This window comes from Hemicordylus capensis, chromosome 5 (genome assembly GCF_027244095.1).
Source record: "Hemicordylus capensis ecotype Gifberg chromosome 5, rHemCap1.1.pri, whole genome shotgun sequence".
NCBI classification, from domain to species: Eukaryota; Metazoa; Chordata; class Lepidosauria; order Squamata; family Cordylidae; genus Hemicordylus; species Hemicordylus capensis.
The window spans coordinates 255,847,548-255,874,900 of record NC_069661.1 but is presented as its reverse complement, the minus strand read 5'-3'; the positions used below and the strand labels follow the sequence as shown (position 1 = coordinate 255,874,900).

General features: G+C 47.0%; 1 protein-coding gene across 2 annotated transcripts in view; it reads right to left on the bottom strand.

Annotated features, from left to right (window-relative positions):
- Positions 1–25,824, bottom strand: part of UBE2H (ubiquitin conjugating enzyme E2 H) — a 52,796-nt gene extending 26,972 nt beyond the window's left edge. Inside the window, exon 1 of one of the 2 annotated variants that reach the window (XM_053255085.1) lies at positions 25,399–25,824. In XM_053255085.1, coding sequence (XP_053111060.1) covers positions 25,399–25,451 — 53 coding nt within the window. In that variant the 5' untranslated portion in view covers positions 25,452–25,824. Of the gene's footprint in view, positions 1–17,932; positions 18,181–25,398 lie in introns of those variants that run through there. The other variant, XM_053255087.1, reaches the window with a different exon arrangement.
- Positions 25,825–27,353: the final 1,529 nt, after the last annotated feature.

Below are 27,353 nucleotides of genomic sequence, written 5' to 3'. Positions count from 1 at the left end.
ACACCGGTGGTATTCAGGCTTTGGCTGGGCATTTTTTACATATTTTGTTTTAACAGTTCAAGGAACTGCTCACAGTTCTCTTGAGTTGCATCTAGTTTGGCCCTTAGTGCATCCTTTTTGTACCCATTGCTTAAAAAAAGAAAAGAAAAGAGTAGTGTGTGCATTCTGCAGCTTTCCCCCTACAACTCAGCCCAGCCAGCAACATTTTGAAGGCAGCAATGACTTTGTGTTTTACTTCTGATGGAGTATATTGGAGGCTTTTTCCTTGGTGGTCATACATTTAGATGTATGGCCATCACTGGGAACTGTGTTTGTGGACCCTGGCCTGTAGAACTAGCACTACCACTGACCAACATCTCGGCTAGAAACCAAACATTCTCCAAAAAGAAAAGAAAAACCGTATCACTAAGGAGAGACAGTAGTTTTCTAAAGAAACCAAAGTAGTACAATACTGACACTGTTACCTATTGAATACACACGTTTGTCTCTGGTCAAACAGTGCTTGCAGGTTTTTTAATCTCTAGAAGAAAGCCTTTTCAGAACCTTTTGGCTCAGAAAAGGAAGACAGCAAGATATGCACACCATAGGAAATGATGGCTCTATCACACCAGCTCTCTTGAATATATAATGTGTTTCCAGACTTACCACCACATTAATGGCAAACTTGATGTTTTGGCCCAGGTGGTTCCTCATTTTGAAGTCTGGGAGCTGAGAGGCTGGCTTCTCATAACCTTTTTTATTCTTCAGGGGCAGGAAGATTAAAAAGGTTCTCTAATCTATCCAGATCCTTCAAAGTTTAGAAGCTTGCAAGCAGTAAGTACAGTGAGCCAGGAGGAGAAGCAGCACCATTATTAGTCCTAAATGGCCCCATAATTTGATAAAGACATGAACATCTTAAGCATCCCTCAATAAACCCTTGTCACATAACAGGTAGAGATGGAAGTGAATAAGGATATTATCTTAGGACCAACAATTACAGAAATAAGCCCAGAACTGAGCAGAGGGAACCCATCCAAGAAAAACCTTGCAGCATCAAACCAAAGGCCCAACGAGTCCAGCATTCTGCTCCAAACACTAGCCAGCCGGATACCTGGAGATGCTACAAGGGATTCCTAGGAAGCCCTGAAGCAAACCAAGGTGGCAAGAGACACTGCCCACGTTGCCTCTCTACAACTGGCATTCAGAGGCAGACTGCCACTGAACATGGAGGATCCATCTGGCAATCACAGCTAATAGCCACTGAGAGAGCTATCCCTCCACTCCCCAGACCTCTTTTGCAGACTCTTCTGGAGCAGTTTCATTGGAACACCTAGGTTTATTGCAGCCTGTGTTTGGACCTCCTATTCTACAGAGCACCTGCCAAGCACACTGAAAGAGCTATCAGGGAGAGGCAGGAAGCTGGCACAACATGCGAGGAAAACCACACACACACACACACACACACACACACACAGCATCCTACGGAGAAGCATTCTTAAACTCCCAAGGTCAGAGGGAATGTGTGCACCACAGCACCCCCCTTCCCTCCTCCCTCCTTGGAAGAGATGTGACAAGAGAGGCACATTTTTTCATTATGCTGCATGTCATTTAAAGAGAAAAGGAGACATGCAGGCATTTTGGGCTCAGCCTGAGCAACCACAAGAGATCTTTCAACCATTTGCTCAGACTGCTGGAGGGGCAGCCTTCCAGCGTGGACGGATCAATAACATTATCCTTTTGACTGTGGAACGACCAGAGGACAGGCACCAATCTCCTCTCACACCCACCTGGCACAGATCTCTCAACGAGACACAGAAGAAGACACTTCTGTAGCAGATGCAAGACCCAATTCAGATGCAATGGGGGCTGAAGGAGGCCCACCCTGCATTCCTGAGTGGTTTGCTGGGGCGGCGGGGGGGGGTGGCACTGTTGCATCTAATCAGAGCCTGAACAAACTCAGCACTGGCTGAAAAAGATGAAATCCCGCAGAAAGGCATGGGTCTAAGATCCTGCTGGGGAGGAGGTGTATGTGTCCACACTGCACCTTCTAGCCTTTATAGCTGTGCAGGAAAGCTGCAAAATACGTAGTGCCTTGTGACAGCACCAACGTTCAAACTGGACAGGACTTTCCAGAGACTGGGCAGCAGGCCCCCAGCGTGAGTTCTAGGAACATGCTATTTTTAAAGGTGAAAGGCGAGAGCCTTCCACTCTAGCCAGTTCTGAACCAAATGCCGGGGGGCGGGGGGGGCGGGCACAGCCTTTCCTACGGGGTTTGATTTTTTTACTGAGGTTACCATGCTATTTTTCAGCCAAAAGGGCACAACATACCAAATCAAGCAAACAAGAACAAAACTAAAACATGAAGTAGTCAGCATGAAAGAAACATCCAATCAAAGGAGAGCTCAGTTTGCATAAACAGTCTGACAAAACAAGGCAGTCTTGACAGTTGTCCTACAAGCTGGAACGTACTCCCAGAGCCACTACCAAGGGGGCTCTGTTCCACCTACGCCCAATCTAGTCTCAGGTGTTGGAGCAGAGCCTTATCTGACAATCTCAACATGTGGGCAGAACCCTGGGGGAGCAAGTAGGCCTTTGGATATACTGCACTTTGAATTGGGCTTGGAAACAAAATGGGAGCCAAAGCAGACTTGAACACGGGAATACTAGGTCCAAATACCAGTCCCCCAACAATACCCTGGGAAAAGCATTCTGCTGCAGGTACCACTTCAGGGCACTCTTAAAGATGCTCCATGCTGAGCACCTTGCAAAGGTCTTATCCAGACATGGCCAAGGCACGTGTGATAGCAGCCAGCTGTCTGGTCACTCTGCCCTCCACCCAGCTAAAAGAACCCACTCTCCCTTGCTCTGTGTACCACTCATCCATGGCAAAACATTCTGAAATCCATCCCCAAACCCCAGGTGCATATTAAGCAGATTCATGACAACTGAATCTGTACCAGCCCACCCAGGGACTTTTTTGTATGGGGCAACTGCCCAGGGACTGTTTTGTATATAAATGTACTAAAAACAAATAAGCAAGCCTAGTTTTTTAGGGGAGGGTCCAGAAAGGGCTCCCCACACTTGCCAAGAACAACCAACCTGTTGCAATCCATTTCAGCACAGCTCATGCCAAAGATCTGCCTTGCTGTGTTTATCTTATATCCCACCTTTCTGCATGAGAACAGGTTAACAACAAGGTCCAATACACAAAACATGTTTAAAAAGGGAATGTGATCAACAACAGCTGGGGTGTGTGTGTGTGTGGCTGAAAGTGTGGACTTCCCAAGGCATGGATATTCCTGCTGCTCAGCTGCTGTGGTGACTAGACAGCCCTTCCTCAAGGGTGCTGCTATGGTACCTAGCAATTCGGGCCAGGGAGGGAGCACCAGATGTTCTTGTTCCAGGGGATGGGGATGGACAAGCCTGCAGCTCCCGCCTCTTCCTGGTGGCAGGCTGGCTTATGAAGGCTCCGAGGAGACCAAGATGGGAACAGTCTACACCCCAGGTCTCAGGTGTCACACCTACTACTCCCTTCCCCGCAAACCTAACCTAGCAACAGCAGCATGATGAGTACCTGGAAATTGATATTAGGTATCTTTCTGCCAGCAACGCTTTCCTGCCTAATAAAGACTCAAGGAGCAGCCCTTCCTTTTGCTGCCGCCAATTCCTTTAGCTACAGATGGAAGATAGATTGGGGGGGGGGGCAGAGGGGAGGAAGGAAGTGAGAAGCTTGGAAGGGGGTGAGGAGATCTCCAGATCTTGTTGTGTTTCTCAGTGACATCACAAGGCCTGGAACTCAGAATGGGGAGAACTCGAAAGTCACCTAATTCAGGCCTGATCTGAACTGAGCCCAAGTTCACTTGTTTTTAGGAAAACATATTCCAAGTTTAGACAGGAGAACATTATTTATCATAAATGTAGCCCAATTATACTAACAGAGGAGAGCTGGTCTTGCGGTCTTGTCCCCTTAGTTAAGCAGGGTCCACCCTGGTTACATATGAATGGGAGACTAGAAGTGTGAACACTGTAAGATATTCCCCTCAGGAGATGGAGCCACTCTGGGAAGAGCATCTAGGTTCCAAGTTCCCTCCCTAGCAGCATCTCCAAGACAGGGCTGAGAGAGATTCCTGCCTGCAACCTTGGAGAAACCACTGCCAGTCTGTGTAGACAACACTAAGCTAGATGGATGTATGGTCTGACTCAGTAGTATATGGCAGCTTCCAATTAAGAATCAACATAGTCCAGCTGAAAATGCTTGCTCTTAAACAAGGCCTTACACCAAAGCAACGAGGAGATCAAGCTCAGTGGCAGAACACACAGTATTTTCTTGGGAGGGGACCCCAAGTTCAAAGGCTTAACTTGGATAGGGTAAGATGGGCCTCTGTGACCATCCGTGAGTACATTGTTCTAGAGGCCCTGGCACTTAATGGATTTATCAGGAAGTGCCACTATTCACACCCACACATTGTAATTGTTTTTTTTCTGTACACCACCTTGTGAGTACATCTGTTGATGGCTTATAAATTTAAAGATGGTAAAGTATTAGTACTGCTCCAATAATGAGGCAACAACGAGGAAAGAAGGCATCCAAGGTTTTTTTTGCGGGGTGTGTGTGTGTGTCATTAAAACAATTTTAACAAGAAGAAGAGTTTTTAGTAAGAATTTTAGAATTCACACATTAATGCTAAGGTGGCGGTTGCTATAAGCTTCTACAAGAACTACCTCACTGATGGCCATTGCACATTACATAGAGGCAAATCTGGTTTGCCATCAGGTGTATGTTCAACAGGTAGCTGCAGACACTTTCCTGACAAGTTTCTTTTTAGATTGTGAGCCCTTTGGGGACAGGGATCCATCTTATTTCTTTATTATTTCTCTGTGTAAACCGCCCTGAGCCATTTTTGGAAGGGCAGTATAGAAATTGAATGAATGAATGAATCAATCAATCAATAAAGTATCCCTACATTATATATGTGTTTGCAACCATGTTTGTTGCATTCACACATTACATTATTTGGATGTATTCCTAATGCATGAAATGGCCCAGTGCTATATAAATGATTTCAGCCACTGCTTCCAAAGTGACTGACACGTGACTTAAGCTTTTCATTACTGGCAAGGCAGACTTCACCAAGTTAACACTAGCCAGTCCTCTTCAAATGCCTTTCCTTTCAAGGAGGCTGAGCAAGCACTTAAGACAGTGGGGCCAGACTGCTCTGAACTCCACTCTGTGCCTTCTGGAGCCAGGGCGTCCCGTGCCCCACTCACAGTGCAGTCTCCTCTGTGGACCCAGCACCACCAGAAGGGCAATCCACAAGCCTTACATAACAAAACTAAACAAGACATTAAAGGCATTACCATTTCCATCTCTATTAACCTTCCTTGCCACTTCTCATCACAGCCAAAGGGGCCCTGATTCAGATGGGGACCACAGAGCAAGGGGAGGGGATTTAACATAAACTCCCTGTGCCCTTTCCCTCCACAAAACTATTTGTCCAGGGAGCAGAGAGGTAGAAGAGGCACAAGTGGGAACTTCCCTTCCAGGGCAAACAGCAGGGGGTGAGAGGGAGAAATGTTGTGGGCGGGGAGGCACGGGTTAACTCCCCTCCCATAGTTTGGTCCTAATCTGGACCAGTGTTCCCTCTAACAGGGATTTCCAGATGTTCTTGATTACAACTCTCATAATCCCCAGCCAAAGGCCATTGCAGCTAGGGATGCTGGGAGTTGTAGTGAACAGCATCTGGGAATACCTGATAGAGGGAACACTGATCTGGACCACAAACCCCTTTGACTGAGATTCTTTAAAAAAGAAAAGAAAAAAAGGTTTAACTTGGAAGCATAACATACCATCTCATCTAGCTTGACCCTTAGCACTGCTGAAATTACCAGCAGCAGATCTGAAAGCAGAATCAAGTGAGACAGTTACTCGGCGCCCTGTGCACGAAATAGTTTGTCTAGAAGGCTTTTGGCACCAGCAGGTTTTTGGAATGTTTTCCAAACACAGCAGGCAGCATGGGATTCTCCACCCATGAGTGGGATAACCCCATTAATCCTTCTCCTCCTTTCTTCTTTCCCCAACATTGGCAACAAAACACCAGGTCAGGCACAGTGAGGCCTGATCCACCACTCCCCTACTTCCTGTGCCAAGGCCGCAGGTAGAGGAGAGAACCACAGGCAGGTCAAGTTGGGACAACACTGTAAGTTACATGATCCTGTAGAGCCAAGCCCATGCCATAAACTACTATACAGCTTCAAGATCTTACACTAAGCCATTGATTCACAAGCCACGTGCCAGAGCACCCCAAGGCAACTGCGAGAGGGGCTGAAGTGTACTTTGAAAAGCTAAGCCACCATGTTGGGTGAATCCACCACTTTATGCCTGTTGGAGTGGGGATGTCCTGTGACGCATTGATTCAACTGTCCTGAGCCATTTTTGGAAGGGCCGCATAGAAACCAAATAAATAAATAAATAATTCTCACACACCCACGCACAACTATATGACCAGCCCCATCACCCCACAAAGAGTCAAGATGCACTGGGATTCTCAGGCGCAGCCACCACCCGAGTGACTGAACAAAGAGGAGGGCAGGAGTCTTTAGGAGGCCATCTTATTCTACCCGACAGATGCAAGAGGATGCATTGTTGGGAGGGCTAAACTAAGAAAAGGTGTACATTCTAGCACAACAGTGAAGGATTTTTACTGTTTTAACCCCCAAAGGGAGAAAAACCTGTGTCCAAAGTAACAAGTTTGGTAAATGCAGTAAGAAAGAAACTACCATTATACTTTTAGGCCAACTGCCTGCTTGCCCCCCTCTGGTTCCAGGTACTTGGTATTTCTCCACCTGTGGATGAGGAGGGAGGGGCTAGACCTTTCCAGGACTTGGGCCTGGGCAGCCAACCTCCCAAAGTATGCCTTACTTCACAGGATCACACAAAGAATCCAAATGGCCATTGGGAAAGGTGTAGACCAGCAGTTTCCAGATGTTATGGGACTAAAACTTCCATCATTCCACAGCCACAGTGGCCTTCCAAGAAGATCTGAGCACCCCAGGTTGGAAGCCCCCAGTTTGGACATGCATCCAGTTACAGACGAAAATGCTGGAAGTGCATTCTGTGATTCTGGATGTAGGATGCTCACACAAAGGCACCTCACAAGAGACACACATGTACTTGCTTGCTTCCCAAACTTTGCATGAGCCAAATATTCTCGGGGTTCACTTTTTGCCTTGGAAGTTGTGACTTTGCGGGGCCAACCCCCTCCCCTGGAAAATATTTGTCATGGTGGTTTGCTACTGTTCACAGATACTCTCTGCCTCTTTGGCTGCTATTTCGGCAGTCACTTTGCCCTCAAGTGACCTCAGCCAGTCAGGGATCACACACTTGATGTGTCATTACGTATTAGCTGACAGTGAGAGCAAGTGAAACCCATTTAGAGAGGCAAGGCTCCCTATGAAGGGCACATGGATAACCCTAGCTAATCAGAAATCACACAACAAAACACTTTTGCAACCCTTTCACAGTGACCCCTGCAAGACTGGCTGAAGAGGGAGGACTTTCAATTCTGGTAAAGAACTTCCAAACCAGGGGCCCCTTTCAACTCAATCCTATTAATGGGTGTTGATACAACCTAATGGTTGTACAAACTCAAGTCATTTAGTCATCAACAGAACCCTGGGAAGTGTTAAGGATTTCCGATTCTCAGTATTCTCATAACACTCTCATTTCCAGCATTTCTTGGGAAGGAGAATCACATTTGTGAAGCCAGGTGAGTCAGGGCAGATACACCTTAAACATGACACACAGCCCTGGCATAGTGCAATTCAAGTATTCAGAGAATTCATGTGTCACAGCGATCCTCAAGACAATCATTGAAGGGAGGCCAAAATTATTGCCATACTGATTTTTGGGAAGATGAGGGTTGCAACTTTTCTCTCTAAGGCAAGGGTTCCCAACAGATGTTGATGGACTACAACTCCCACCATTCACAGCCACAATGGCCTTTGGCCACTATGTCTGGGGATGAGAGAGTTATAGTCCATTAACATCTAGGGACCCAAGGTTTAGGAACCCCTGCTCTAAGGCAATCTAGTGACAGTGGCTCTGTTGAGTTCTGAACCTGGGATTACCAGGTCACACACCATGCTAGTTTGTCACTGGTGGGGTGGGGTGGGGGGGGAGGGAGCTGAACTTTTAACTACTCAAGTCCTTTATTTCTCTCTCGTTTCATTTAACTTGATCATCTACATGAGCCACCAGCAGTCCTATAGGTTGCCCCACACCACTTGCTCCATGTTACAACTTACAAGACACTCCTGCTTCTTCTCCCCCGCCCCAATATAACCTCCCAAGCAAATATAGAAGCAAGCCCGGAGATGCCTATTCCTAGAGCCACTGATCTGGACAGATCATTAGCCCAGAACGTTAGCTCAGCAAGGAGGCTGCCAAGACATTGTAAGGCTTAATCCTCTCCTTGCTGCTTCATGTAATCAATACCTGGGAGGTGTAATCTTTGGCACGGCCAGGTTTAAAGATTTTTAGAAAGGTCAGCAAGATTGCATTTCCCACTGATCCACCCTCTCCCCCAGAACCAATTTAAAAATGGAGACCCGTTAAGCAGGGGATGGTCTGGATTGAATCTGAGAGCTGGAGAGGAAAAATCTGGTATTCACGAGCACCTGATCTGACCAAGGTCAGTGGAAGACCTGCCATTTTAGACAACAGACATTAGAAAGGAGGGTGGGCAAAGGAGTTTGGGCAAAGCAAGAAGTTGACCAGCATAGCACACAAGTTAAGTAAATGAGCTGCAGGCCACCAAACCCCAGACTGGAGTCTCTCCTCAGCCATGAATGGTATTTAAAGCTTATACTGTATACTATTTTTTCATTAAAAAGAATACATCAATGGGGTTTACAAAAGTATTAAGCAGTGCTAAAAATCAATAAACAATCCATTGAAGACAGCAAACAAATCACAACCGACACCAGTTCCAGCATGATCCACTAAAGGTCAAAAGGTCAGGTTTTTACCTGCTTCTGAAAGGCCATGAAGGAGGACAAAGAGCAAACCTCTCCAGGAAGAGCAGTCCAAAGTCTGGGGGCAGCAACCGAGAAGGCTCTGTCTGTGTACCCAACAAGTGAACCTAAGCAATGGCATGTGGACAGGGTGGGCTTAGGCAAGCCACCAGCCTCTCACCTCTGTTCCCCTGATATGTGAAATGAAACGAATAACTGGCCTACCTGTAGGGATTACAGAAATAGAAAGGTGCTATAAACAAGTAGTATTCCTACAGAGGTTTGATACTACCGCTTAGCAGCTGCGCAACTAAAAGACTAAAGTCACACTAGGAACATGACTTCCAGCTAATGAGTGCCACTACTCCTTGATAATCCATGAAATGGACTTTTAAATTATATGTTCCATATATATTCTGCTCTTCCTCCAGGAACTCAGAGTGCTGAATATTTCTTTCAAGACCAAGGGGGCCCAGGATGCTGGAGATTTATATCTGGGGACTACAGACTACTTGCATGACCTTGGCCAAATCACTCTCTCGTCCTCAATTCACTGCCTTTAAAATGGGAACAATACTGCCCTATTTCACAGGATTGTTGAGAGGACAATCAAAATGCAGGTTGCAAACAATTTTGCAGATTAGAAGTGCTATGGTGATGATTAGCAGTGTCCCTAGTTCTCTCTTCCTTTCCACCTGGACTCTGGGCAGTTTTAATATTCAAGTTCCTCTTGTTTGTAAACCAGGCCAAAGAATGACACTGATTGGTAGCAACCCATGCTACTGGCCTGGTGACGCCAAGTGTCTCAACCCCACCAGTGCCGAGAGGAAAGACCACTAGGGGCTGGTCATACAAAGCATGCTTTGAGGAGAGGGTTATAAAAGCACCCAAAATCTTTTTTCACACACTTGAAATATTTCCCAACAAGTTTCAGGTCAAATGACTCTTCTCCTATGGTAGTCTCAAACTGTAAAAGATATATACCGAATAAACAAACAGTTTCTCCTGGAAAAACCTGCAGGATATAAATATATACAGATGTGATTTTAAAGACGATTCACTTCTGTATGTTGTCCCTATTCAGCCCAGCATCTCTCCAGTGGTGGTTGCTGGTGTCTCCTTTGTGTGGGTGTGTGCTTTTGTTTTTAGACTGCGAGCTGTTTGGGGACAAGGAGCCATTTTCTGATACCTTTTGCTATGTAAACCACTTCGAGAACTTTTTTGTTGTTGTAGTATGTAATATTTTTAATACTACTGCTAATAATAGTGCTCAGAAGTTACGCATTCTAGACTGACAGCCCAATCCTACACATGCTTACTCAAAAGTAAGCTCCACTGAGATTAATAAGGCTTATTTCCTAGGACGTGGCCTTCAGACTGCAGCCAAAGAGTCTGTGAAATGCCCTCATTCAAGCCATTACCTTCAGGCTGTGCAAGTGTACACACACATGCATCAGCATCCTCCTACCTTTCAAACAACTTGTTAACTACTTCCACCTTTTCCCATGATCAAATTGTTCTTTACCCAAACCCAGTTCTGGATTCTCATTGGGCTACCCACCATGGTATTTGAGCACTAGAGCCGTTAAGACTGGGTACTAACTAGCTCCCAATTCCCTTGCAAATCAACAGTCAGATAAGCTCCTACAGTCCTGACAACTGACCGACACACACTGGGGAGCCTCAAAGGAGCCAGTCTGTTATAGACAGCCTGCTAGGAGAAAGCGTATAATGATCCCAGAGCTGTCTGAAGACCAAGCAGCCATGAAGAGGCAACAGACTTGGGTCTGAAAAGAAAGAGGGGGGAGTGGGGAGAATGGACTCGCTTGTGCAGATCACAGAATTGTAGATTTAGAAGGTTTCTTCCCAGGATTTGAAGAATGCTGGGAAGACTTTGTTCAAGAACTGGGTCACACAGAGAGAAACGCGACTCCAAGGAAAAGTTAAGGGAGCCTGAAACTGGGTAGGTGCACCATTTAGGAAACAGAACACTGAGTTTCCAAAAGGTACGGGTGGGGGAGGGAGAAGGCAGCAATGGGCAGTTACAGGGTTCAAACCCCTGAACAGATATTTTAACTAGAAAGTTAAAGAAAATGAGAACTACCAACACAAGTACTCCAAGACGAGGACCTTACATATCTAGAAATGATATTTAGAATATTTACTGTTTTTCAGCAAAGTTCTCAATGCAGTTTACAGTGCAGATTTGGGGGCACAGAAGAGAGCAAGTGCAGAGCGAGAGAATGGCTTCATAATGCCAGGTCCCAAACAGAGCCATCCCTATTTGCAACACAGTCTTAGCCACAATGTTACAATTCCAGATTACCAGATTTCCTCTGCCCATCACTATATATGTTCATTTAGAACATATCACCTGATTTCCAAGAGCTAAGGATGAACAAATAAAATTAGGTATTCTTGGTTATACCAAGGGGGGGGGACCAGTGATGAGCCAGCACAGCAGATATGATTCTAGAATCAAGGGCAAAGCAAGCAGAAGTGTTAGAGGAGAGGAAGAACTGGCTCAAGCAGAGGATGCACCATCTTGGGCACGTTCCATGAAATGCTGTCTGACAGCAAGCTTATTTGGCTGTGGAATGGGTTCCCCTGAGAGACACACAGCAGAAGGCCTCTCACGCAGGCATTTTCTGATTCCGTGCTCTGCCAGGATGGGCAGGGCACCAGCAAGCAGGTCAAATAACCAGCACAGGTAGGAAGGGGTAGAATTCTCTAATCACGCATGCAAAAAGCATCCAGCAGGTGAGCTGTGCTCTCAACGTATATACGAAGGCTAAGGAGAGGTCTATTGATGGCTACTAGTCGGAGGACTGTAGGCCACCTCCAGCCTCAAAGGCAGGATGCCTCTAGGTCCCAGTTGCAGGGGAGTAACAGCAGGAGGGAGGGCATGCCCTCAACTCCTGCCTGTGGCTTCCAGCAGCATCTGGTGGGCCACTGTGTGAAACAGGATGTGGGACTAGATGGGCCTCCTTGGGCCTGATCCAGCAGGGCTGTTTTTATGGACGAGAGTCCACTGGAAGGCAAGCAACAATAGCAGCAGGGGAGTTGAGTGCACACACAACTTTAAAGGCAGACAATGTCCTTGCAAAAATAAATACCTATACATGCACACCCCGCTGCATGGCTGTACTCAGCATTTACAAGCGAGTCGGTAAACAGCGGCTTTCATCTTTCTTGCCAACGGAATGGGCAGAGTTCCAGAGAAATCCAGGGCCAACTCAGGCCCAAACTGTTTCTCCCCCCCTCCCCCTTTACTCCCAAATAACCTTTCAATCCCAGAAATAGAACACTTATTTGGTTGGTGGGGAGGAGAGCTCTATTGTGCTCTGTGTAAGAGTGGCAAACATGGACACCTTTTGTTAACTCTGCTCCCCCCTCGATTTTGCAGCCTGGCCAAGAAGAAGGTTTCTGGAAAGCACAAAGATTAACAGGTGCAAAGAATGTGGTTACTCAGTAACCACACTACCACTGCCCCACAGCCAGCCCAGGGTGTCTCATTTCGAGACGAGAAGGGCCCCTCCTGCCCATGGCTTTGCAGAGTGATGTAAAATGAGATGCCGGACCAGGAAAGGAAGTCAGCTTGAGGGCTTCCAGGTGTTTCAGATACAGAGCCAGACTTCAACCTGAGAGATCTGGGCTTCTAAGTAGAGAATCGGGGGTGGGGATCATGAAGTAAGGCCTGCCTATGGCTACACAGTGGTCAAAAATAGAAGCTCCATATTGAGTCTCCCCAGTTTCCAGTTGATAGGGACAAGGAGGGAAGAGCTTCCTCAGCCCTGCCTGTGAGGGTCCCCAAAGGCGTCTGGCTGGTCATGACTCAAGACAGAATGTTAGACCAGACCAACCTGGGTCTGACCCAGCAAGATTACTCCTATGTTCTGAAGTGCCACCTCCTCATCTGTGAAATGGAGACAAGAGATCTACCTCACAGGGTTATCAAAAAGGCAAACGCAATAAAGAATGCACATGGCAAGCTGGAAGTTTCCACTTGATATCATTTCTATAGCACACTTGATTGGTAAATAGGAGATAGGGGCAGAAGCCTTGCTTAAGACACAGCGAGGGACTGGAACCTGAGTGGTAGCAATTAGGTTGAAAATACGCACCTCACCGACACAGTGGTCTGGTTCAGACGACCTGGCAAGCAACAGTTTGCTGGACCATGTACCAGATAACAGGGCCACACACAGAGCCCTCCCTATGCACCCAAGCAAACGCAGAAACTTCCTGGTTTGCTGAACCTGAGCTTCATGTCCGAACAAGGAAACCATGGTTTAAGTGATCCTAACACTCCATGATCAAACCATGCTTTGATACCCCAGTTAGCTGTGACTACTCAAACCAGAGTTCCCACTTGCAATGGCACTGGGAAGTGTGGTTTAACAACCTGGGTAACTTTGCATTTGGCTGGGCATGTGCAGGCTTGTCTACTCATTCACAATCCAACGAACAGTCATCTGTAGGATGGTCAGAACCTGGCCAGTGAAGTAGGTGAGTTTGGGCCAGGGTGACTTTTGAGACTCGCACATTCTCAGCCTATCTACCTCACAGGTGAACTGCAAGAATAAATGAATAAAGACCACCACATCCTAAGCACTTGGGAGAAGCTGGGTAATATTCTCAGTGCATGCCCACGTTGAGAGACAAGAACCTCTAGGACAAACTCCAAGACCTCACACAAAACTTGACAACTCCGTTTTTAACCAAGTTTCTAGTACACAATTCCACATGTTCCCAACTATCTGGGAGTCTTGCTATAGAATTTTCAATACTTTGAAGGGCACCAAATCCTACTCAACGGGGTTTCCAGTGACCAAAGGGTGGCTGGAATGTCTTTATACAACCAGGTCCACCCCACAGCTCCTGTCCCTTTGTCTTCAACAATTTTCTTCTTCAGCATGTGACACTGATAAAATGAACAGAAGTAAACAATCCAAACAGCCCAGCAGAACCAAGCACTGCTATTAAGCACAGGAGCTTCCTTTTGAATTTCCCTGTTGCGGAATCCTCAGTGCAGGATTCAAGGCTGCAAAAGCTCATGGAAAATTTGCTCATTCCACTTCTCCTAAACTGGAGATGACCAGAGCACTCCCAGCTGAAACTGAACCGTAAGCATTAGTAAGAATTCTTGCATATGTGGAAGCTAGCTTCACTTTCCAAAGCAGGGCACCAGCAGAGTCCCATTTACTTGTGTGCCCATTTACTTGTGAGCAGTATCTGAAATTGTTCCCAAGGATTGCAATGCCCCCAATTTCATTGTCAGAGTTACTGGAGGACCCCACTAAATTTGTCAACAATCCAGATTAAAGCATATTCTCCTTATTCAACACAAGATAATAGGTAATCAAAGATCTCTAGCTGTTAGGACTATTGTGCATTTAACTAGCCAAGCGTTTGACATTCAGCTCAGCCTCTTAGATTATGGATACAAATATGTCGAGCAATCAAAATGTGCTTGCCATCTAGCTAAGAATGGCATGATTCCAATCTGCCTGATGAACAAGAGGTCTGTGTAACTTGAAAGCTTGCACATTCCCAAATAGGACTTTTAAAGTTATTTCATTTCACCTTGTTGCATTCTTGCTCCTTCTGTTCACTCGCTGGGTCACACTGAGCTCGGCTGTGGGCAGGGTCCCGCCTGGAGTCCACTCCCACTAATTAATGAGAGCCAGGACCACCGCCCAGGACTTGGAAGTGCCCTTCTGGCACTGGGGCTTTCAGATTAATGATCAACTTGAGGCCCCCAATTACAGCTGGCAGAACAATGTTTCAGCTTATAAGGTCTGGCAGATGCAGTCCTGTCTTACTGGGGCACCCACAATGCTGGGAGTCACAACCATTTTTTCCAGACACTGTCTTTTTCTTCTAGCCTCTAGTGGCTCAAACCTCACTATATTGTTGACCGAAGGTCACACGCTGTGACCGTCAAGCGGAGTCCCTAATTTATTAACTGGGATCGGCTCTGGGGCTGGCAAAGCGATTTGACATCCACAGTCTGTGCAAGCGAGAGAGCGCCTTTGCTAAACCACTCCAGCATCATTATGTGAGCCATGGGAAAAGCTGCCATAATAGCAACAGGGCAAGCACACAGAAAACTTCAAGGCTTCACTTCCATGAATAGGCCTTTCAGAGAGCTCTCTTTTTAGTGAGCTCAGCTATTTTTCCTCTCTCTTCTCCCCGCCTCATCACTCCCCCCCCCCCCTTTCTTGACACAGCTACACCAGTGATAACAGAAGCCAGTGTGCTTTGCAATCAGTCCCTGGGCTCATGGGATGTTTCACAGGCCAATGAAACACAATCCAAAGAGCCTAAGGAGAGGGAGAGAAACCCCTCCAGGAGACGGGCAGTGTGTGCCTGGTCACTTATCAGACATATGTTTGGAACCTGGTCAGGTATAAGAGTGATGGTATAGCCAGCCTTCTCCCCCAGACCCCCGAGCACAGCTTTGGTTAACACACAGGCCAAGAGGTGCCCTCTTAAGCGAGAGAAGTTCCCCGCACCTCCCTAGGGCCCCTTAGAGAGGCCAGCTCGACTATGCCACAAGGAGTCATCCAAACAGTCAGCTTCACAGGCTTTACCGCTTCGGGAGGTGGCCCCTGCATCAAAACAAGAGCATAATTGCCATTTGGGCTAAAAGCAAGACAATATGGTGAGTGGGAACTAGTACAAACTCCTCTGCTTCGTTTTTTAAAAAGATGAATCTTTTTAGAAAAATACCACAATCACAAGCCAGCATTTCACAGGGTCTGTTTAATCAATAAGCTTTAGTTACAGCACAATTGACTCAATTTTGAGCTATTCTATTCCACTTAGTCTTGCAAAGCTTTTGGGAGCCATGCACATAGTCTCAGGACACATCACAGGGCCCTGCTCTCTCCTTTAATCACTGCTCTCAGCCTAAGCCACAAATCCAAATTTCTTTGCCAATTCTCAGGAGCCCCACCCTCTTTTTTGCAAGCCGAAACAATCCACTGTTTATTCCAACCGCAAGACAAGAGCGGCTCAATCCTACTGGCCTACCATCTTGAAGCTGGAACTGCCTTTTCAACCAACCAGGTTTGGGGGTGATTTGTAAAGAGCCCCCACCCCCCTGCCCGCACTTTGGCACACGCTCACTTTAAACCACACCAAGCATAATCAGCCTCTGGTTCTCACTGTCACAGGAAGTTGTGGTGGTTAGCATAGACGCAGAGCTCCCCATCTTGCATCCCTAGATGCTGGCCATTGTGGCTGGGGATGATGGGAGTTGTAATCCAACAGCATCTGGGAACACAAGATTGGGAACCCCTAGCATGGACGATTTTGTAAAACGGATCAGAATAGCTGTTTCAAGCCTTCTGCCTTCAGGGGAATCCATTCAACACAGCAACACGTGCATTGTGGAGGATTCTGGGCCATGTTCTGCAAACTGTCCATTCAGAAAAGAGTCAGACCTCGCCTGCTAGGCTTTGCCATCTCTCTTCTACCCTCCCAGTGTGAGCCAGGAGCACACCCCCAATACTCTGCTGCAACTGGGGGCGGGATCCATCACAGTGGACACACTGTTTTTCAGGGAAGCATCTCCACCATTACTGACCTTCTATCTGGGAAAACCCAAGGAAGTTTCCAAGGAAGAAACAGAATAAGCTCCCCAGAATAAGTCTGAAAACCACTCAGTTAGAAGAACACAGAGATAAGTCTGCTGGCAGCTACCAGCCCTAACAGACAAAATGCACAACGTCTAGTTTCCAAAACATCTCTGCTTACCAGATAACAGGAGACTGCTGCTGCCACCATATCCTACATGTGAACCCCTCGAAGGCATCTGCTGACCACAGTCAGCAGACACAACATTGAACTAGACAGATCAGCAGCCAGGCCCAGCATGGCAATCCTCATCACATAACTAAGATGTCTGCCAAATGGAAAAAAAACCACTGCATGAGCTATCTTGCTTTCAACCCACCAATCCCGGAAAATATTAAGGTGTTAATAATTGCATAATTTTGAGATTCACTAGCCATTTCTTGTTGTAAAACATTTAGTGTTTATGAAATTCACAAGTTCTGCGCAACTTGAGGTATGCAATTGTTTTCAAGAACACTGATCCCAGCCCAAGTCCCTTCAACTGAGCCAATCCAAGCTTCTTTTTTAAAAAATGGATTTTATAGATTTGAAATCTGATTAATGAATTAATTGCACTAACTCAATTCCTGCTTTCAGTTCTACTGGTTAATCAAGCTGAATCCAGACACAAACAAGCCCTTATTATAAGGCAGGCCAGAAAGAAAAGCTTTTGAAGGCTCTGCACTGCAAGCTGCACTAAGCCAATTCATATTCGGCTGCTCCAGCCCCAAATAACCATTTTAATGATATTATAAGTAGATGCAGCACTCTTTCAAGTCTGCCTTACAAGACTAAGCTTCAATGGGCTACGCAATCAAACTGACAAAGCAACAATGAGACAGTGAATTCAAAATCAAAGCCCAGAGCCCTTTCCAGGAAGACAAGGAACTGAGCACAACCTAGCAAGTTTATTGCTGAAAGCAACAAGGTGAGACCTTGGAAAACCATCATTTATGCACAGCTGATATCACATACGCAAATTAATCAGCATGCTCAGGCAACTCATTAATCGCAGATTAAAAATAAGAATTTTTAATCAGAGCTGTCCCTCTGTGCAATGGTGTTCACTGCTTACGATATTGTTGTAAACTGACTGTTCCTCGCTACTCAGTGAGTCGTGCCACATTCTATGTGATTTGTCCCATTTGGTCAAGAGAAACAAAAATACAGAAGATACCACTTGTGTCTGACAATGATTCCGCAGTGCTCAATTACAAGTCAAAACTAAAAATCTTTTCAATTGGTCAATAGCCCTATATGTATACTGATGCAAATTTTCCAGGTCAAATTAAAAATCCTCATTTTCAAAACTGGATACATACGTTTCAGTCTTTAGAGTAGCTATCTGTAACAGGTATCCTGAATTCTTTAAGGTGTTCTGCTTCTATAGATTAACATGGCTGTTTTTCTGCAAAAATAAAAATAAAGACCTGAGCACAAAGCATGAGTCACTCAAAGTTAAGAGTAGTATCTTGTGTCAGCACAACTGATGCTACCACCGCACAAGGGGAAGAAGGAAAATTCAAACATCAGTTCTAAACATGTCAACTGTGACAAAAACCTTCAAAAGATGCTTCACACAAATGACTTCTTTCCCCCAACACATGTTGGATATGCTCAGGAGGGGAGACCAAGCACACCAAACAGGAGTATTCCACCTGGCTTTTAACTTTGCAATCCAACTGGAGAGGTTCCAGAGCTGACTACCTGATCACCACCGCCACTAGAATAAATTTCATTTCAGCAAACTGTTCCCGATCCCCTGGCTTATTTGATCATTCAAACGCTTTAGGATAATTGCCTTTAAAGCTGGACAATGCCTCTCTGCAATTATATTTTCAAAGCAGAAAAAGAGTTTTTGATTACACCCAGGATACAGCCTGGGAGCACCCCCAGGAGCATTGAGAGCCATGACTAATCCGAGTCTGAAACCAATTTAAGGCTTCCTTGGGCATGCATTTGAGAGTTGGGGCTAAACAGATATGGAGCAATTTTCCAATGATATATTTGTACTCTGTGTGTGTATTTCTTTTCATTGGGTGAACTGTTTCATTGCATTTTTACTCTGCCATTACCTACTTTGAGCCCTAGGAATAGTGTGGGTTAAAAACTGATATAAGCAAAAAACCCAAAACAAAACCCCCCAGTTTCCATCAACTTAGGGGGCGGGGAGGGGGGATGCAGCAGCCAAGCTGGACTCTAGCCTACTTCTCAAATGGTGGTAAGCTTGCGCTGGGGCTGTACCATTTCAGAGTACAGGTGGGGTTATACCTCAGTAGTAGAGCACATGACAAGGTCCCAGGTTCAGTCCCTGGTGGCATCTCCAAATACAGCTGGGAAAGACCTACTGAAGCCTTGGAGAGCCACTGGCAGGTGTATAGAAAGTACTGAACTAGACAGGCCAATGGTCTGACTCTGTAAAAGGCAGCTTCACATGCTCATGTGAATGACTGCTCCTTCATAATAACCACCACCCCCCCGCAGAAGACAGACATGTCAGGTCGAAGGATCTTAGCCTAGGCTTCAGTCAGACATGCTTGCTTTTCTGCGTGGAGGGTTGTTGTTTTGTAGGAGTGTATGGAGGAGCATTCAACTGAACACCACTCACACCTGCAAGGTGAAGCGGGCAGCCCAGGCACAGCTTGACCACCCCAGTGAGGACTAGGCCTCAGTCTGCAGCAGGAAACTGATAAGCCCAAACATGACATCAAGCCAGCCACTCCAAGACTGTGGTCTTATGCCCACTTACTAGCAGAAAGCCCTACTGAACTCAGTTTGACTTATTGCAAGAGGGATAGGCAGAACCATAAATCCTTGAGCACACACTGCAGCTGCTCATCTGCCACAAATGTATCAATGGATACACACTGGAATGCTTTATCAATGTGAACTGGCATCTTTACCAACATTTTACGTATGAGGAAGAGGTGGCTGAGAGATTGTAACTCACCCAAAGACATCCAGCTAGTCTGTGGCAGAGATAAGTTTTGAACCCAGGCTTCCCAGACCCAGTGACTCAACACAGGCATGCAACTGGGGTGTGTGTGTGTTCCCTATGTTGCCCACCCTTTACTGAGCCCACTTTTCAAGTTCACAGACATATTTGGTCACAACACTGGTACATGGGATAGCAGGAAAACTGGACAACATTATGGCAGCTTTGCTGAGATCGGAAATACAGCCTATGGGTACAACTTGCACAACACTGCAGAATCTCTTTAGTAGAAAGACTTTAGCAGAAGATTAACTATCAAATCATTTCTATTGTCTTTAAAACGTACCCAGCCCTGTTGCAATCTTTACTGTGCTTGCCCTTGCAAAAACCCTCTGTTCACTCTTATTCCCACTGAGGGAGAGATCAAGGCGGAGAGGTTGGCTTGCACCAAGAGGCTATGGCAGAGGAGGACGAGGAGCATGAATCCAGGGCCCCCAGCCATATCCAGCTCTGTCCACACATTCTAATAAGGCTACTATCCTAAGATTTGAGACTAACTCATGGGTGTCTGACCTAAGGTCCTCCAGCTGTTCTTGGACTACAATCTCCATCATCCCTGGCCACAATGCTCTATTCTATCACAGCTTTATTCTGCCCCAAATAGGCATGCATTCCTGGCTGCCAATGAAAATACCATCCCATTCCTTTCCCCAAGACTGGTTCAAGCGTGTGAAGGAGTTACTCCCACCCACCTTAGTTTCATCTCATGTGGCATGGCTTGCTCTCTACTAAAGTGCTGGCCCCATGATGAGGGAAACTTCCCATCATGCACTTCAATGACCGGGGAGAGTCTTGTCTTCAAGCTTTTCTAGTCATCTAGCATCTCAGATTACCTCTTTAAGCAAAAATCCACTTCGATTATTCAAGTAAAAGAAGCTTTTAAATGTGGGTCCTTTCTTCTGAGACAACCAGTGTTTTGCTACTTTTAAAATACTTTTCAAAGGCTTCAGCTTCCCATTTGTTGCAGAAGTACCCTAATAATGTCAATACCCCACCCTCCATGGTCAAGTCACCACATATTTAAACTCCACCCTGAGCCCTTGGAAGAAGGTGGGTACACATCTATTTAAGAAGATCAGCCTACGGGACAATGCTGATTCAGACAAGTGTGGCTAAGGCACTGTGAGTTCTATAGGCCAGGGGTGCTCAAACTTGGGGGCCCCCAGTAGTTGGACCACAACTCCTACCATCCCCTTCAACCACTGGGGTTGGGGATGATGAGAGCTGTGGCTCAACTATATCAGGGGGCCCTAAGGTTGAGCACCCCCGGCCTACCTGCTACACAGTTCTCTCTGCTCAAAGTAACAGCCACCCTTTTAAAATCTCAACCTTAAATGGAAGTTCTACGTCAAAAAAAACTTCAGTAAAGCTCATGAGGGAAGGGGCCTTTCTTCCTGTGGCAGGGTGGTTAATCCCTCAGATCAACATCTTCTAGAAGGAACTGCACTCCTTTGCCTGCCGGACACTTTCTCCGCCTTTCCTGCAGCAAGCAAACCCTTGACCCAGCACAGGCTGTCCTGCTCTTCCCCTCCAAAGCCTCTCAAACAGCCCTCCCCTTCCAGCCCCCACACTCCTGTATATAAACACACTCTTGTCACACACTTCATCAGCTGTTTGGGTTGCTCCGCCCAAGCCTCAGTTTCCGGGTAGTAACAGAAGAGCCAATCAGCTTGCTCCCAGGGTCTGCCCAGAGGCCTTTTGCCTGCAAACACTTTTCCAAAACAAGCAGTCCCCGGGTTCTTCTGGAGCCAGGAGGGAATCTAAGGGGTGGGGGGAGAAGAGATAAATCCTCCGGGATGAGATCCCATTTCCCCAAAACCTCTTAAGAAGTGGGGGAGAGCAGGAAGGGAGGAGACCTGGAACTTAAGAGATCACACTGGTGTGCTCTAGGACAGATGCCCCAGCCAGGGCTAGAGAGGTGTTAAGAGTTTGAGTGTGCTTCAAACTTTGTTATTTGCTCTTCCACTCACGAGAGACAGCACGAAAAACAAAGCTGGGACTGCGATTCCCCTACAAGGTTAAAATGCAACACACACCCTGGCTTCTCGGTTCTTTCAAAGGTTTGCCCAATGTCTAAGAAGCATCCAAAAGAAGCCAAATGACTCAGAGTTTCAGATCGCTGCTGCACAATTACCACGATGAGGTTTTCTTCTCTAAAACTAAGCACATGAACTTGCCCGTGTCAGACACAGGAAAGGTTAGCCAGCCAACCTGTCCCACCTTATACGGCTCTGCATACACGAGGCACAAACATGTAGACATTAAAACTAGGAAGTGCGGGGGGGGCAGCACTACCACCCCACCAAACCTGTCATAGCATTATTATTATTATTTTTTACATTTAGTATGTAAAAGCCAGTGTGGTATAAAGAGACAGCTTCACACCCTCTCTGTGGGGCCATTTCTTTGTTCCTCAACTAGCACCCATTCCATCCCAAAATCAGGTACAGGTTCAGAGGTTGTAAGATTAGAGGACAGAGGTACTTTAAAGGCAGGAAGAACAGAACTGCAAGTAGGGAAGCAGAGGAGAGGGACAAGCTCTTCTATTTAGTAGCCACAGGAGCAACCTGGGCTCCCCATACCTCTAGATGGCAGCTGGATAGATAAGGCTACTCTCTTAAGCACACTTACCTGGGAGTAAGTACTCCTCAGAGTCAATAGGACGTCCAGCTAAACACAATCAGAACTGGGCTATATCACAGTAGCAAAGGCCTAGATACTCAAAACATTAACTACACATACTGTATATAAAAGTCAGCCAGGCAAGCCACAGACAACAAAAAGACTGATCTGGCCATCACATACACACAAACTTGCAGACACAGGACAAACTGGTCTACCTCACTAAAAATACCATCTGGTTTGCGGGCTTTAAAAAAAAAAGCTATGTGTTTCTTTTGTCAAAATTAGAACAGAAAGATCAGCAGCTAACCAGGAACTGGAGAGGAATGACAAGCTCTCTCCTGTCCTCCCATCCACCGTCAAATTAAACAGCGACCACACCACCAACAAGCCAAATTAAGTCATTTTTTTTCTAAAAAAACAAAACAGAACACACACACCCTGTTCTTTGTCTCCTAAAATGCTATGATTTTTCAACATGCCAGCTACTAAGTGAACAGAAAGTGGGGGAGGGCAGAAGAGAGAAGATACACACTCGGTCACAGTGGGCCTCATTTCTTCATAATCCAGCTGTCTTTTCAAAATTTATATATAATGAAATCTCCCCCCCCCCACCGCACTGAACAGCAGGAGTTCTGGCCTTTCCTCAAATCAGGAGAAATTAACCATCAAATGAAGTTTTATCTGAGGGAGGATATGACATGCATATGCAACTCAAGCCAAAGATAAAAACAGCTTTGATTCCAGAGCAATCACGAGCCACTTCCTATTTGTTAAAAAACCCAACATTTTAAAAGGAGAGATGTATCATCAAGCAGAGGCTGTGTTTTAAAAAATATACAAACGGATGGTTAAACAGAAGGTTGGGAACTTACTACGTACTGTCAACGTAGACTGTAACAATTTTACCCCAGCAGGCCTAATCTAAACAAGTTTGTTTATCTCGGGAAACTAAATGCTATTTGTAACCCACTCACCCCTCTACATAGTTAATTCCTTCTTGATTAAATTTTCCTGGGGGAGGTCAACACATTCAATAAACATCTCTGAATGCATATCAGTCGACTATCTCAACTCTAACCCTTCCTGCCTTCTCTCTACCACTTGATAAACAGAATTATTAATAAAAACTATTAATAATACAATTCTATATGCAAGCCACTGGAAGCTCCCCACTCCCCAAACATATGTGCATGCACACACACAAGCAGGCACAAGATACCATCCTAGTAGGAGCAAGAATAAAACAAGATTTGAAAACCAAAAATAAATCCTTCAGAAAGGGGGTAAAATAAATCTACACTGAAGTGAAGTGTTACATAAACAAAACCAGCAGCAAGAGGGAAGGGGGAAAGGGGCGATTAATTTCTGTGTCATTTCAATCCTCTTCCCCCACGGCTACCACTTCAACTAATGTTCTCCAGGTACCCCTGTCCCCATTTACCAGTGACCCCCCCCACCAGCTTGCATCAGAAGCTTCCCGAACAGCAGACTAGAACTAAACTGAATTCATAGTAACACACCACCAGAAGCTGTTCACCGGATTGTAACTGTCAACAACCCACCTTTTTACCCCAACTAAGGCTGCTCCATGGCCCCCACCCCACAGAGCAGCCTATACTCATTGCAGAGCAAATGGGGGGGGGGAGAAGAGAGAGTAACCAGTTTGGGGAGGGGGTCTTCTTATTCAAGGACTGTCACAATACTTGGGGGGCAGGGGTTACCCTGGTCACAATCAAGAGGGAGGCAGACAGAGGGGAGAAGTACCCTCCCCTGGCAAGCCACCGGTATCATTTTCCTAAGTCTAAGAGGAATTCTGTGGAGATCCCCAAGACAAAGGGGGGAGATTTATAGAAGGTAACAAGGGGTCTCCCTCACCCCAACTGAGTCTGGCGCTGGGAACAGGCCTTTGTATACCAGGAAGAGGATTATATCCTGCCTCCCATCAAGACACCCAAGTTTCTTTAGGGAGACCGACTCAAGAGGGCAGCTGTTGGCTGGAGAAGGTGGCTGCACAGGTGGGGCCCCTAATTGCTCAAACTTGAGGGGGTGTTGATTTAAAGACCAGTCCAAGATTCCCAGGGGAAAGGGGAGGGGGTGCCAAGAGAAAAGAGCTCCATATTTGGGGGTAAGGAAGGGGAGCTGATTTTCACACAGAACTGAAACCTTGTTTGTACAAAGCCAGAGAGAAAATGTCTCCCCTGCCTCATAAAGGGGAGGGGGAAGATGCTCTTTCCCCACCAGCCCCCAAGCTGCTGGAAATGAAAAGTTCCCAACTCTCCTATTCTTGGAAAAGAGGGGAACTCTCTCTCTCTCAACAGGGGTGTCCCTTCCTCGGAACTGTAGGCCTCTCTTGCTTTACCTGGAAACCAAGTATTCTCTCAGTGCCACACTGGGGGAGTAGAAAAGAGAAGAGAAGAGAAGGGACTTTATTCTATTTAGATCTGGGGTGTCTCACTTGCCTTTCCCCCACCTGCATCAGGGGCTCTCTTTGGGGGTGCCTCAGCTGGGGTCTGGTTTTTCCTAAGCCTGGGCTTGTTTGTTTTTAAACAAAATCCAGAGTTGGTGAAAACTACTACCCCCTGGGTGTTCTCTTTCTCCCCCCTCCCCACCCCAAATAAGCGGGGTGATATCACTTCCCAACCCTGTTTAGACCAGGCTCACATTCTGGGGGAGTCCATTTCTCTCTGCCCTCTCCTCTCATTCCGATACTCCCATCATGGGGGTGGGGGCCTTCCTCTCGGCACCCCCTATTTCTAAGCAAGCCTTTATATGCCCCCTGGTTCCGGGGATATATCGCTTTCTCTCCCCTGCAGCTGGAGGCTTGAGAAGGCCATTCTCCCCACTGGAATTAACAGCCACCCCCTTTCAGGAACAGGAGGGTGTCACCACCACCCCCTTCAAGAAAAGAGGAGTCTCTGCCCTTCCACCCTATTCTGGGGGGAGAAGCAGCAAGCCTCTCCTTTAAGCCCCCCCCCATCTCTGTTTACACACTCCAGCTCCATGGGGAGGAGGGGGTCTCTCTTTCTGCCCCCACCCCCACTCTTCCTCTGCACCCTCACCCCACAAGAGGCTGCCTCCTCCGGGTGTCTCCTTATGGGCGCCCCTCCGCATTCCGATGGGGGAGGGGTGCCCCCCCCGATCCCCCCCACTCCAGGTAAGGATACAGCTTGACCACGTCGGTGTCCATCCGCCTCTTGCCCGGGCTGGGGGAGGACATGGTGCCCCCCCGGCCGGCGGCCCCTCCCGGGCGGAGTCTCGAGCTGCCTCTCTTGTCCTGTCAGGACCCCTTTGCGCTGGGGGGGTGCTTCGGGAGGTGGGGGGGGAGTCCGAGCCCCGCTCTGCGCCTGCGCGGAGGCCTCCCCCTCGCCTCGGCGGCCCCTCCCTTCTGGAGCCGGCTCTTCCTGCCCCGCGGGCTTCCCCCCTCCTCCGCCTCCTTCGTCTCCTTCCTCAGCTCAGCTTCCTGACCCCGCTTTCTCCTCTTCCTGCGCCCTCCCGCTCCCGAATTGCTGCTCCTGCTGCTCCGGCCGCTACCTCGGCTCTGCCGAAGCCTCTCACTGGACCCCTGACGTCACCCACAGTGACCTCACCGCCCAGTCGTCGCTTTATTGGACAGGGGCGGCGGTGACGCGAAGCGCGTCGAGGCACAAGGCCCTCCCTCGCCGCCCTCCCTCCCCCTTGAGCATGTCGGGAGTCGTAGTCCTTTTTTCTGAGGCGAAGTTGGAAAGGGCGGGGGGCGGGCGGGTAGAGTAAGGTAGAGACTATAACTAAACACGAAGGCCGCGCTCTGCCTCTTGCCTGAGAATGGTCACGGGTTCGAATCCCCCCTTGTTAGGACACTCGCCGTTTTTTCTTCTGAGGGCACAGCCAGCATAGCGTAGTGGTTAGTGTTGGACGAGGACCGAATCCCCATTCAGCCATGGGGCCAGTCATGTATCTCTCAGCCTAACCTACCTCACAGGATTGTTGTGAGGACAAACATAACCATATACACAGCTCTGAGCTGCTCGGAGGAAAAAGCTGGATATACATGTAAAAATAAATAATAAATAAACAAATAAATGAAATAAGCTACTGTTCCTCTTTGACTTGTTTGGAAAAGCAAATCTCAGCTCTGGAATCGGTGAAATAGTAGTCGATGAGTGTGTCTGAACATGTGCAGAGGGCCTTTTGCCAGACAATGCCTGACTCAGCCTAACATACTTCACAGGGTTGTTGTGAGGAGAAACCAAAGCATGTAGTACACCGCTCTGGGCTCCTTGGAGGAAGAGTGGGATATACAATGTGAATAGAAAAGAAGTAAATAAATAAATAAAATGCCTTCCACCTTTGTAGGAGTTGCAGGCAAGGCTAAGCTAGGCCTCCAGCTCAGGCTTGAGAGAGAAAATTACCTCTGCAGCCCCCTTGTTGACCTATCATGTCATTACTGCGTGACATTTTGCTCACTACCACTTCCCGTGAGCACTGTAAAATATTCCCCTCAGGGGATGGAGCCCCTTTGGGAAGAGCAGAAACTTCCAGGTTCCCTCCCTGGCAGCATCTCCAAGAGAGGGGTGAAAGAGATCCTGCCTGCAACCTTGGAGAAGCCACTGCCAGTCTGTGAAGACAATACTGAGCTAGATAGAACAATGGCCTGACTCAGTATATGGCAGCTTCCTATGTTCCTAAGTAAGCACAGCCAGTCTGGGACAGGGGAGCAGAGTTTCAAGGTTCAGAAGGCATTTTTGTCTGGCAGGTTAACATCCCAGAAATGCTTGTTTTAATCTGTGCTAGGCTCACCCTAGCTTTGGAAGCTAGCCAATGCATTTCAAATTCAGACAAAGAAGGGAAAAAACAGGTTTGGAAATGCACATTTGCTGTGGAAACATGGACTTCCACCCTGACAGAACTGTCTTCTCTACCAATTCATGAAAGACCGGAAAAACCAAGTCTGAAATGTGTTGTTTAATGTATGATTTGCAGGCATTGGGGGGATTTAATTAAAGTGGCCACCTGGCCATCATTTTCAACCATTCAACTCGCCTCCTTTTTGGATACCCAGGCTAGCTGCCCGATTTACAAATCAAACCTAGCAAAACAAAAGGAACTGGCATTCAGTCCTTGCTGGCCAGCATTATCACAC